General features: G+C 43.3%; 1 protein-coding gene across 1 annotated transcript in view; it reads right to left on the bottom strand.

Moving 5' to 3' along the window:
* Positions 1-5,988, bottom strand: part of GRIP1 (glutamate receptor interacting protein 1) — a 684,772-nt gene extending 678,784 nt beyond the window's left edge. The window contains exon 1 of the mRNA XM_058742105.1: positions 5,885-5,988. Within this exon, the coding sequence (XP_058598088.1) occupies positions 5,885-5,942 (58 nt within the window). The 5' untranslated portion in view covers positions 5,943-5,988. The remainder of the gene's footprint in view (positions 1-5,884) is intronic.
* Positions 5,989-13,422: the final 7,434 nt, after the last annotated feature.

The raw sequence follows: 13,422 nt of genomic DNA, 5'->3' as shown, positions 1-13,422 counted from the left end.
TGTCACATCCATGACTCTATAACTACCCATAACAGTCTTCTTGAAAATGGGAACCATGATTTTCTCATCCCTGGTACCTATCATGGCAGTTAGTGGTAAATAAAAGTTTGCTGCATGTATGAAAAAGTGTGGCCTTAGGACTTTCTTCATCTTTGTGACAGTTAGACTCGACTTTATCAATGACCTCATAAAGTTTTGCAGCTTAGTATAGCTTTTCACAAAACCCTGGACTTTTTTTTACTGGCTTATAAAGTTTTTAAAGAATAAAAATTTATCATTTTATCATCAGGACACCTTGAGGTGTTAAGTTTACAGATCTATATCAAGATATCATAAAAATAATGAGTTGCTATTACTGAGCCAGAACTATATGAAAGGTACTATCATAAATTCCACATTTGTTAATTTCATTTACTCCTCCCAAGAGGTAGATGTTATTTGTCCTCATCTTCAAGAAGAGAATACAAAGGCTTTGAGAACTTAAAAGAGCACAGAGCTAGGAAGTGCTGATGGAATTTAAACCCACTGTTGTTTGACTTTAAGTATCTTGCTGTCCACCACTGTGCTGAGTGGAGCTAAGGAATCTATCTAGAATACTAACCACGTTTTCACATTCTTTTCAACACCTGATTTGCTGCTTAAAGTTTAATCGCTGTTGAAATGAAAGACGGTAAGAAATTCAATCAGGTGCATTTTAATCAGCAGATACATTTATTTTTTTTTATGTTTACTTATTTCTGAGACAGAGAGAGACAGAGCATGAGAGGGGGAGGGGCAGAGAGAGAGGGAGACCCAGAATCGGAAGCAGGCTCCAGGCTCCGAGCTGTCAGCACAGAGCCCGACGCGGGGCTCGAACTCACAAACCGTGAAATCATGACCTGAGCCGAAGTCGGTCACTCAACGGACTGAGCCACCCAGGTGCCCCTCAGCAGATACATTTCAAGAACAATTAACTTTCCCTTAAAACTGACGGCACCCTTTGGTCACTGACATGCCTAAACAAGTAGGTTTCTTAAATAAGGAAATTTGTATTGATAAGTTTTTATATTTATATTTAGGTAACCTTTGAATTTATGAAGAAATAGACTTTAACAAAAGATAAATCAAGAGATTCAAAGTCAGGTTTTGCTTTTGCATTTGAATATTGTTCTCTGTTGGACATGTTGCTTTGTATTACTATTACTTTTATATTACTAAACTATTATAACTTAAGTGAACGTAAGCAGATCAAATCCTAAAAACCTTAAGCCATCAGCCATCATGCAGTATTTAATATAACAGTTTTAAAAACTATGATATTCAATTCTCAATATTCTTTACCAATTAAATTGGTACTTCTTTTTCTTCATGAAAAAAAAAAACAAAAACAATCAGCTTACCACAGAAGAAAGCATTATCTGTTTGGCTACTGGGCCTTCTGATAGATAGCTAGGCTGAGAGTTCAGATGAATGGCTTTAATTAAATAAAATGTTGGCAAAAGAGCAAATGCACAATGGCTATTAACGATACAGTAGTTTCCCAGTTCATCACGGTGAGGAAAAATACTTAATTCTTATTAATTCTTGCCTTCACGGCAAATACTCTTTGAAAACAAGGAAAACTATGGAATTATAACAAGTAGTTAGAGAAAAGCCATTCACTTAAATGACTGTCTTTAAGTTTAACCAAATAATTCTACTTAAAAATATGTTGACATTTCAATCCTTATTGTTAGAGTTAATAAACCCATCTGGTCATTTGTCAAAAGCCCAAAATATACTTTGGAAGCTTTGTCCCACTATCCATGACTAAAAAACTCTTTTTATAAATTCTTAATGAAAGATTTAGTGTCCACTAAATAGGTCCAAAAAATCCATGTTTTGTGTGTGTGTGTGTGTGTGTGTGTGTGTGTGCGCGCGCGCACGCATGCACGCATGTGTATAATGCTAAAAATTCCATCTCAAGAAATACAACTTAACTTCTTTTTTGAATTCTCTCTTTAAAAACTGGTGCCCTAAGTCTTGGCCTTTTAACTTTAGGCATTTTTTTTCATTCTGTGAGCATCAGTTTCTTCATCTGTCAGGGGAAATAATAATACCTACCTTACGGGCATGTGGTAAGGATTGTACCAAATAATGCATGTGAAGTGTCAACCACCATGCCCAACACATAGCAGACTCTCCATGCGTTTTGATTTCTTCTCTTTTCCCCACAGCACTCTCCAGTCAAAAGTCAAATTTCAAATTGGAATTTTTGATAAGCAGGCTGTGTAGAATAGGGTCAACAGATCTCCTTGTGGTGTGGAAAATGAAACAAACCAAAGACAATAATAAAGCACACTACTTAAGCCCCCTGTGCTTTCTCACATATATTTTATAAAAACTAAAGTCTTTATATCCAAAGGGATCCAGAAACTCTCATTCAACAAAACAGAAGCAAAAGCCCAGATATGATAATTCCTACTGAAGTCCAAAAGAAAGTTCTCAAGTTTATTTGTACACCTCCAAAACACATGAGAAGAATAGAAACACCAGGAGAAAGGGAACTATACAAAATGCATACATTTTCCCCTGGTGAATAAACACACACACACACACACACACACACACACGAATATTTACTAACCAAAGCCACAGAAATCAGAAGGGAAGCTACAAGCCAAAGGAAGCATCATTAATTACTAACATTTTCCTTAACAACTATATTTCTATTACACATGATAAACTAATGAGCAGATTAAAACAACTAATATATTAATCTAATTTGAATGGGTTAATTAACAGTTTTTAGAGTCCTTTCTCTTCTCCTGAAACATTTAGCCAAAAATGTATTGGGTGACTTCTAAATGGATTGGGTTTATCATCTCAGGCAGAAAATCGGAGGAGGGAGGAGGTAGAGAAATGTGTCCTGAATTTTAATAGTATGTCATCGTACATGAGTGAATCTTAACATGTCATTTTGGAAGTAACTGCATTAACTGCAATAACCCATATGCTACAGTTTCTCTGCTCAGCATTGCATGCAATAGCAATAGTTCACTCAATATCATCTTGACAGAAGCCTTCAAGATGAACCCAAGTTAGGAATGGTGTATAGGTATGTCATGAAATTAGACATACTGGCCAAATCTCTCTTTGTATGTGATACATACCAAGAAGGCAGGTTCCCTAAATCTTTGAGTTGAGATTAGGATATTTTATAAACATTAATGCTAAGAAATACTTGTAAAAATAAGTAGTCCTTAAAGAAGCTAGCAATCTGTATTAATTTGCATTAAGTTTCGGGAAGAGATTTAGCTAAACAGAATCTGCATGAAAAAATGCTATGCTAGAGTAGTCTCCATGATGGGTTTCAGAATGTTTAAATATAAATTGGAGTTGGGGGGGGTGGGGGGGGATATGAAAAGAGCAATGGTTATGTGAGCACAACCAACATCAGACTTTAATGGTAAGATATTAGAAATGGCATTTTGTCCAATGTTATCCCCAGAGAAAATGTAACATGTATTTGTTCCCTGTATGTTCATTATTTTCCTGACCAACCTGATAGTTCAACATTTTTGTTTATGTTTAACAAGAACTAATTCAACACTATTTGAATCATTTAAAATTGTAAATTCCAAAGGGAAAAAAACCCTAAATATAAGCCGATGACAAACGCATATAGAAAAAACTACTCGTTCCAATAATATTCTTCCAAAAGAATAAGCAATTTCAAGCAGTATCCTCTGACATGTGCATTAAAAATCATGCAGGCAGCGCAGTTAATTTAAATATATATGTACATATGTGCACGCACACGCAACTCAAACAGAGACACCAGGTAGGTTTTAAAGAGAACAAAACACATATAATTGTGCATTCCCAGTGAATCAGGACCCCAAAAAGAAATGCCACAAGCAAATCAGATACAATGCTAATTAGAAAAGCATCATATAAGCAAGAAGAAATCTTTAAAGTGTAAAAAGACACCAAGTAACAAACATGCCTGTATTCTCCTATTGGAGAAGGTAAAGAATACCCCATTTCTGACTCAGATTTTTATGTTCTGGAGGAAATTCAGTCTTATCTCCTCCAAGCAGATTAGGTGATCATCTTTCAAAGTTACCATACATTTCTAAAAGACATACAAGTACATTTTGTCACAATTCAAAAATCTACCCATTTCAGCATTCTGATAAAACTTGTCAGAAGTACCACGATTTTTGATGTTTTTAGCAAACAGATCCATTTAACACCAAGTTCATCGTGACATTCAGTGGACAGGACAGACACTCCATGCTTGACAGAATGCTTTCATTTAGCGCTTTTACCTGGTTATAAATTATTAGTACCACTATTTGCAACTTTTAAGATATGATTTCCTAGAGGGAAAACCAGGAGCATTTCTAAAGCAGGGGTGCCTTTTGAATGGGTAAACATAAGGTCCCCTGCCAGAAAGAGTGCTGGAAAATGAATGCACATATCTAATAAGGAAGTGGTTAAAAAGGGATGAATTCCCTGAGTCATTAAACAGGATATAAACCAAAGACAGGTTGTGCCACCTAGAGAAAAACTGGAAATCGTACATTGGCTCTTCAGTAAGTAAGCATTATTTCAAAAGCCTGAAACTTTTGGCATGCCCAATAACCAAACCACCCTCCATACCAACTCATCAAGCTGCCGGAGTTAAGCTCTCCTGACAACTCTGCCTTCTCCACGCACCAGATTTGCCTCCCCCTGCTTTCCTCACCCACCCACCCACACAGCACCGTTTAACCTCAGCACCGACTGCTGCCACAGCCCATGCGGACCCAGCATCCGGAAGCACATCCAATTCTAAAGCATTTTCCTCGAAGCCAAGGCCGGCAGGGGTGGGAGGAGCAGGAGAATAAACCCTGGTGGACCTTGCCAGCCAGGGTCCCTCTGGATGCCAGCAGAGTCACGGCGCACACCTCTCTAGCCCCGTGGGGCCTGTATAGGAAATTCTGGTGCACTCAGTACATCACATCCAGGTTACCGAGCTGAGCTCCCTGGCCAGCCTCTGCACAATCCAAACCACCGTGGAATGACCTCAACAGAACCGAGCCTTTGAGGTACAAAGGCCCTTCAACTTTCCTCTCAAGTCACTTGGAAGCAACGTGCCCAGCACACTTCGTCAAGCAACAAAAGGTCTACAAGCAACCTGGCACGGACAGTCGCCTTTACAAAAGAAAATAGACAGTAATTACGAAAAGCCCGCAGTCCTGCGGTATTAACTTGACAGCAGGGACTGCGCTAGGGCATAACTCATCTCCCAGGCATCGCTCCCAGCCCCAGACCCCCAGCCTAGGGACAGCATTCTCCTCCTCCCCTCCCCCCCTCCGGAGACCTGCGGCAGCGCCCACTTCCCGCCCCGAAGCTCTTCCTCCCCCTGCTCCTCCTCCTCCTCCTCGTCCCTGAATCTCCAGCAACTTTGGGCTTCCTAGCACCATCGAGCCCAGCCAGACGCAGGGACACCGCGAAGGCGGCCGCGGGAGAGGCAGGAAAGTTTGAAAAGTCACTTAAAACACTGCAGGACCCCCTACCAGCGCCCACCCCGCAGGCAGGCGCCCAGGGTTCCACGTGCAAGCGGGCCCCGGAGAAGCTACAGTACCCCCTACGCCCCCCCCCTCGAAAAAATCTTTCCCCAAACGAAAAGTTCCCTGCCTACCGCACCCTCCCTCTTTCCCCTTCTTCCCGCACCGCCCCCCCACCCCCACCGAAGAAATCGGTCCGAGTTCGCACGGCGCCGCCTCTATCCGCCAGCAGCCCCGGAGGGCGCGGCGCCCCTCCCCCGTCGGCGGGTGGACAGGTCAGGGGGAGCTGGGGGAGAGGGAGGCACCGGGGGCGGCCCCTGGCCCGGACCCCCCTTCCCTGCCTTCCCCCGCCCCGTCGCCTCACTCACCTCTCTCCTGCTCTTCCGCCTGCAAGCAGATGGGGATATTCTTCTTCCAGCCCGGCATGGTGTCTGCTCCCTGCGCTCGCTCTCGGGCTCGCTCTTCCTCTCTCGCTGGCCCCCTCTCTCCGGGGCTCGCCGCGCCTCCTCGCTCGCCCTCTCGGGCCGGCCGCTGTGCGCTGGGGGGCTGCTCAGCGGGGCTGGGGCGCCGAGGCGGCTCCCGGGCACATCGAGGCGGAGCCGGGCGCCCCGCGCTCGCCTCAAACTCGCCGGCGGCTCCGGGTGGCGGCGGCCGGGCCGGGCGGGCCGGGCCGGGCTGCCGGGGCTGCAGCAGCGGCCGCCGCGGCGTGGACCTGAGGCCGGGCCGGGCCGGGGGCGGGACGCGTGCAGGCCGAGAGCTGGGGACTGCGGAGCCCCCGGGAGGTGGGCGCCGGCGGGAGGAGTGGGCTCGCGCCGCCGCCTCCTGCCCCTCCTCCTCCTTCTTCTTCCCCTTCCTTGTCTCTCCGCCGCCAGCAGGTGGGACTCGGAGCCGCCGCCGCCGCCGCCGCCGCCGCACAAAGCTCCGCCGGCGGCAGGACTGAGGCTGCGGGCTCCCCCGGCGCCTCTCGGCGGAGCCTCCCCCGAGACGCGCGCGAGGCTGAGCGGGCACGGAGGGGGCGCGCGCGCTCACACCCTCCGCGCCCCGGGCGGCCGGCCTGCGAGGCGCGCCCGGCCCGCCAGGTACCGAACTGGCACCGAGCCGCGGGTGCGGAGTCCACGCCGCTCCGCCACGGCCGCCACTCCTCCCTCCCAAAACCCAGACCGGCGGCTCCAGCGGCTTAGGCAGCGACCTCGCTGAAGTAGGGGGCAGTGTCCTTCCCTCTAGTCCCTCCTCCTGGCCGCTCTCCCCCGCCCGGGCTGTCGCCCCCTCCCCCGAGTTGAGACTTCGTAGCTACGGATTCGCTAACTTCTCCCTCAACTAAGGGAAATAGCAACTTTCGGGATGGCCAGCGCTGGTTCCAGAAATACGTCTTCTGGTGGAGTGGGAAGGGCGTGAGTGAAGAACCTCTTTTGTTTTAAATGGAGCAGGGAGACCTTGGCTGAGTGAATATGTAATCGCTGTCTGCAAGTATCAGAAGGCTTTTAGGATCAGGTTTTATGATTAGTTTCTTTCCCTTGTCATAGGCTTATAGAATATGGGTGTAAGAATGGATATGGGGGAGGGGACAGCTTACTGTAGAGCCTGGAAGATTCTGCCCAGACATGGGGGCGCTTGCTTGTGATTTCAAAGCATAATGCTAGGAGGGGCTCCTGACAGTCTTCCAGATGACACTTGGCAACTGTCCGCCCTGTGGGGTGATGACATCCATCTGCCTCAAAGCTGGGGGACTGGCTAGATAATCCCTATGTCTTCACCTCCTGAGTGTCTGATGTGGACTGAAGAATTTCACCCTTGAGGCTGTAACTACTGGTTTGTGGTTGTTGGGGACCAACCACTGCACTGTTAGGACTCTCTGTCCTGCAGTTTATTTTGGCCTCTGAAGGAATTGCAGGTCGCGCTCCCAAACTGACATTGGTTCTTGCCAGCCTTGTCTGTCTCTTCTCTTGGAAACATAACCCTACAGCCAGAGAACCACAAATTTAAAAAAAAAAAAAAAATGTAAAGATAGGATCTTTTTTTCCACATACACCCCCCCCCTCCCTTGCTTCTGCATAAGCAGTCTTATCGGGCTGGGATGTTTGCTCCTGCCACTGTCCCTTGGCTGGGTGGCCAGCTGTCATTACAAAACTGCCCAGCTGCCAAAGACAAGCAGCTATCTCTCCTAAGCAAAGGAGAGGCTCAGGCCCAGGAGCTTCAAAGGTAAAGGAATTGAAGAGCTAAAGGAAGGGCATCGTCAAACCATCCCAGGGGGTTATCAGTAGAAATCCCGTCTGAGCTGCTTAAATCTTCTTTCCAGACTCTTTGAGAAGTAAAATCCAGAAAATCAATCCGAATGTCGCACCTGTTACTCTTAAATGGTCCACCCTCCATCCTGAAATAAACAAGACTCCTTGCTTACTTTTGTCTTGTCTTAATCTTGTTTCAAGATCTAGAACCACCAATCTTATGGAGAGAAAGGCATTTGTCATTGATTCCCCCCAAAGGAACAGGGCAAACCCAGCCATAACCAGGCCAGCTGGTGTGTAGGCAGAGATCTAGCTTTTGACAACATAGAAATAACCACAACATTGGCTGTGCTTGCTTTTTGTTTTAATGGCATCTTAAATAGCCATGTAGTGTGTGGTTGCTCTAACAAACATAACCCAGAAGACCGGTATGCTAAAGTATGGATTGAATCATCCTCATATAGTTACATCACAATCAGTGGTGCATTTGTCCTGCTGAGTAACAGATTACAGTTGATAAGGAATTCCAGCTCACAACGGTTAAAATAATAGTATTTTAACTCAGGGAGACAAAATTCCTACTATGTGTTAGACTCTGGGCTAAGGCTAGAGATACAAGAAGAAAATTACAGTTTAGAAGTGGAAGATCAATTTAATACATTCTATTTGTGTGTTAGGGTGAGATATTATTTTACAGATTGTACAACTGAGACTGGTAAAGAAACTCTTCAAAGTACTTATTGTCCAAACAGTTGTTCATCAATATCCAGTGTCTGGTATCATCTTTGATTGTACATGTAAGTCATCTGTTAGGCCCTGAGCTCTGTCAGGGGCAAATATGGCTTACCTCTTTGCATCTCCATTCCAGGGACAGTAAGCACTTGTCGATGATGGTTGATGATGGTGGTATTTAATCACCCTTGAGCTATGCCTAGCACATCACCCCAGACCCTAATGAATCCTTTTCATGACACTGTGAGATCATTTGCTACTATCAAACCAGGAAAAAAAAAAAAAACGAAATCATTTAAAACTTAGTCTGTTATATTTATTTGGTTCCATTGTCTAAAGTCATCTCATATTCCAAGCATTATATATAAAAATCTATTCCAAAGAAATTGTAGTGCTACTGGGACTTTCATACGGAAGATATCTACCAGCCAGTAGGATATGATACAGTATTTTTCTCCTTCATCAAGTATGAAAATCAGTGCCTTTCAAAGACTACAACTACAATGCAACGTCTGTTTCTAGACATCAATTCACTTACATTAAGAATTTTTGGGAGTGGGGGCGCCTGGGTGGCTCAGTTGGTTAAGCGTCGAACTCTTGGTTTCAGCTCAGGTCATCTCACAATTTGTGGGTTCGAGCCCCACATCAGACTCTGTGCTGAGCATGGAGCCTGCTTGGGATTCTCTCTCCCTCTCTCTCTGCCCCTCCCCTACTCACACTCCCTCTTGCTCTAAATAAATAAATAAATAAATAAATAAATAAATAAATAAATAAATTTTAAAAGGGGGGGGCACCTGGGTGGCTCAGTCAGTTGAGTGTCTGACTTTGGCTCGGGTCACAGTCTCTTGGTTTGTGAGTTCAAGCCCCACATGGGCTCACTGTCAGCACAGACCCTGCTTCAGATCCTCTATCCCTCCCCTGCTCACATGCTCCTTCTCAAAAACAAATAAAAACATTTCAAAAAAAAGAATTTGTGGGAGTGCCTGTCTGGCTCAGCTGGTAGCACATGTGACTCTTGATCTGAGAGTCTTGAGTTCAAGCCCCCCATTGGGTATGGAGCCTACTTAAAAAAAAGAATTTATGCTCCTTTTTTGAACGTAAACTTGTCCAGCCAAGTTATTTGTACAGTTTGAATGGTTTCACGGTCTGCGTTTACAGAATTCCATTTCATTTCATTGCCTAACTGGTTACTGTGCACAGCTGATTGCACAGGCCATGGAACACATTCCTAAATGCAGCCTCACTTTATCTACTTTTCTATTTATCATCTTCAAAATAAAATGAAGAAAAGGCATGCCCTCTTGCTACTAGAACCTCCCTCACCTGATAGAAAAGGAGGAAAAACCTGTAAACCAAAAGCTTTACTTTTCATGTTTGATCGCCTTTTCCAGCTTACGTGGACACACCCAGGCCCTTAAAGAATTGACAATGTGTGTGACAGACACAAAGAGCAACTTCCCTTTCATTACCTTTGTACTCTGACAAGTGAGCCTCCAGTCTCCGGGGCCTCCACTCTAACTGAGTGTTATGACTTCTTGGGACTGAATTTCATGAGTTTGAGGAGTCCCTGGGGAGATGTAAAATCCCAGCTGTTCTTCTGGATTTGCTCCAGGGCCTAAAAACATCCACAATACATTTTTTTTAATCGTGCATTGACTTTCACGAACACACACACTGCATACTAAGCAACCACCTGAAAGTTTCTGTACTGCTACCAAACCTAACACATCCTTTCTATTGCATGCAGTGCATTTGAAAACTCTTTTCACACCTGATAGACGCTTCGGAGTGGGTACCCGTGGAGTCTTTTAGATGTTGTTAACTCACTTTTAGCTGCAAAACCCTTTTTGAACATTCAAAATGAAAGAAGAAGCTTCCTTGGATAGTTTATCTTCTGGGGGGAGAAAGAGCAGAAAGCAAACAGAATGAGTCCAAGTGTTCTTTATTTTAAAATCTTTGGTTAGGGGAACGTAACTGCGGAAAGGGAAAACATAGGAGAAGAAGCTCTAACATGAATAATTTAAGTAAAGCTTGTGTGAAAGCAAAAAAAAAAAAAGTTCATCTAAGAAAAATAGAGTAAGTTTTAAAATGACAGTACTGGGCAGAGTAATTGGAGTCAGAGAGAGAACAATGGTTAATTTTATGTGTCAGTTTGACTGGGCTACAGGGGTGCCCAGATATTTAGTCAAACATTATTCTAGGTGTTTCTGGGAGGGTGTTTTTAGACGAGATTAACATTTAAATCAGTAGACTGAGTAAAGCAGATTGCTCTCCCTAATGTGGGTGGTCCTCATCCAACCAGTTGAAGGTCCAAATAGTATGAAAAAGGCTGACTCCTCTCAGACTGAGAGAGAATTCCTCCTGCCTGGCTGCCTTTGAACCAGGACATCAGCTTTGTCCTGCCTTTGGACTCGAACTGAAACATCACCTCTTCCTGTGTCTCAAGCCTGCCAGCCTTTGAATGGGAACCACACCACTGGGTCTCAGGCCTTAAGACTCAGACTGGAACTAAAACAGCAACCTTTCTAGGTTACCGGCCTCCTAACTGCAAATCGTGGGACTTGTCAGCTTCCATAATCACATGAGCCACGTTACTAGAATAAATCTCTTTACACACACACACACACACACACACACACACACCCTATTGGTTCTGTTTCTCCTAGAAACCTGACTCATATAGAGACCTATCCAAACCCTGCCTCTACCACATACTAACTTTATAATTCTGGGCAATTTATTTAACCTAATTCTATGTTCTCCCCTGTTTGAAATGTAATGCCTATATGGAGATATATGATGGGGATTAAATGAGCCGGTATAGATAAGGCACTTAGTGCAACAGTGACATGTAGTTAATTATAGTTGGAGAAAATATTAATGCATTGGTAAAAAAAAATAAATTATGCAGAGCAGACTCTTGGGTTTCATGGGCTTGGCCTCAAAAAATACAAGAACTCCCTAAAATTGTATGCAAAATTGTGTATGTATGTTTATGATTCCTCCCTCCCTCCACACATATATCTGCACATACACGCTTGGGGATACAAGAAAGTGTATAGTCTTCAGTAAGTTCTCAGAGGAATGCCTTTGAGAGAATCCAAAAAGAGAATAAAAGGTCCTGATAAGAATGAAAAGAAGACATCATAATAAATATATATATATTTTCTGCTGAATAAAAGAAAGTATTAATCGAAAAGAGATTTACCTTCCTAAATTAGCTTTAGGATTACTGATACTCAAAGTTCCAACCTTCTCCTCTTTACATTCAAACTTTGCAAAGTCATCTATACTGCTGACACCCAAGTTTTCAACTCTGATTCATTCCTAAACTAACTGCAATTTCTCTCTGTGAAAGGCATTATCATCATTTCAGGCCCCTGGGAGGAAAATCTGAGGAACATTTTGACTCAATCCCAAATCCCCAATTGGTTACCCAATTCTTTCAAATCTACCTTTGAAAGTATTCTGGAATCTCTCTTCTTCCTTTGCCCTGATTCATGCCTTTGCTATCTTTCACCTGGGCAAACCAGGTGAGCCTCTTCTGGGTTCCCTTCTTCAGCCTCTCCTTGCTCCAAACCTTACCATAACCAACCTTATTGCTATTGTTTCCATTTTCGTAACATGATGACAAGTTATCTTTCCTCTGTCTCAGATATCTAACAATTCCTCATACCCACTTCATTTGTCTTCAGCTGCAACTGCTCCCCACAGATGCCTGCCCTTCCTTCCCTCCCTTGTTCCTTGAGCTGCCCCAGTACCCCCCAACATATCATACACTTCCAAATGTTTATAACTTTGCACATTAGAACCAAAACCAGTTGAGTGTCTGAAGCTAAGAGAAATTGTCTTGTAACTAATATGGACTGCAGTCAGAATTTGAATCCAGGAGTATTGGGGTCTAGAGTTCATCTTTCCACCCCATGCTAAATTTATTTCTATCTCAAACTATACCGTTTCCATCTTTCAAGGCCCATTCATATCCTACCTCTTCTTTGCATCTTGGTTTCTCTCATTTCCCCAACCCTTGGCACTACCATATCTTATTTACAGCATTTTATTGTAACTTATGTGTAAATCTGTCTATCCTACTATACTGTAAGTTTTTATAGGAAAGTATGTGTGAAACAAGCCAATTAATTCTGAAGTATAATAGTCAAGTTCAAATCCATCTCTATGATCCTGGACAATCACTTGCTTCTCCCAGCCTTGTTCCCTTATCTATAAAATACAGATATTAATAAGATTACTCTCATATCATTCATTGTCGAGTGGATTAAATGTGTCGGTACATGTCAAGGACTCAGACCAGTGCCTGGCACACAGGGAGAATCTAATAGATTTTACATATTATTATTGCAGGGCCAGGAATGTGCCTTATGCTTCTTGGCATTACCATAGGCATCAAGCATTTGTACGTTATAGTGTGTGCTCAATAGAGGCTTGCTGAGAAGATGAATATTAAAAATAGTTTTCACTTCCTAAATTAATATCCAATGATCATGAAGACAGAGCCCATTAATGTGCTACCATTGGATAATTTTACCTAGCTTATTTCAATAAGGTTTGACAACTCTTCAAAAAGAAACCTTTTAGGTCAGGATAGAGAACAGTGATTTTTATTATTAGGATTAATATTAGTATTATGGACAAGAGCAAAAATGACTAATTCAATAGAGTTCTAGACATAAACAAGCATTTCATCAAGAAAATTAAATAGATGGTTCCTACCTTCGTAAAAAAAAGTTTCTAATAATGAATCCAGGTTTAGCCCCTTGAGTATCTAAAAAATTAGAGCAGTGAAGTGATTAAGGAAACTGACTTTAGAGGGAAAATTAAGATTGGCAAAGCAATGACTAAGAACTTTTTGGTTGAGATTCATAGAATCAGTAAAGGTTATAAATACTAAAAACGGAAAGGAATTATTTATCATGTTGGCAGGTGATAAA

Source organism: Neofelis nebulosa, chromosome 8 (assembly GCF_028018385.1).
Source record: "Neofelis nebulosa isolate mNeoNeb1 chromosome 8, mNeoNeb1.pri, whole genome shotgun sequence".
NCBI classification, from domain to species: Eukaryota; Metazoa; Chordata; class Mammalia; order Carnivora; family Felidae; genus Neofelis; species Neofelis nebulosa.
The sequence above is the reverse complement of the archived record's forward strand: the minus strand, read 5'-3'. Positions and strand labels throughout refer to the sequence as shown.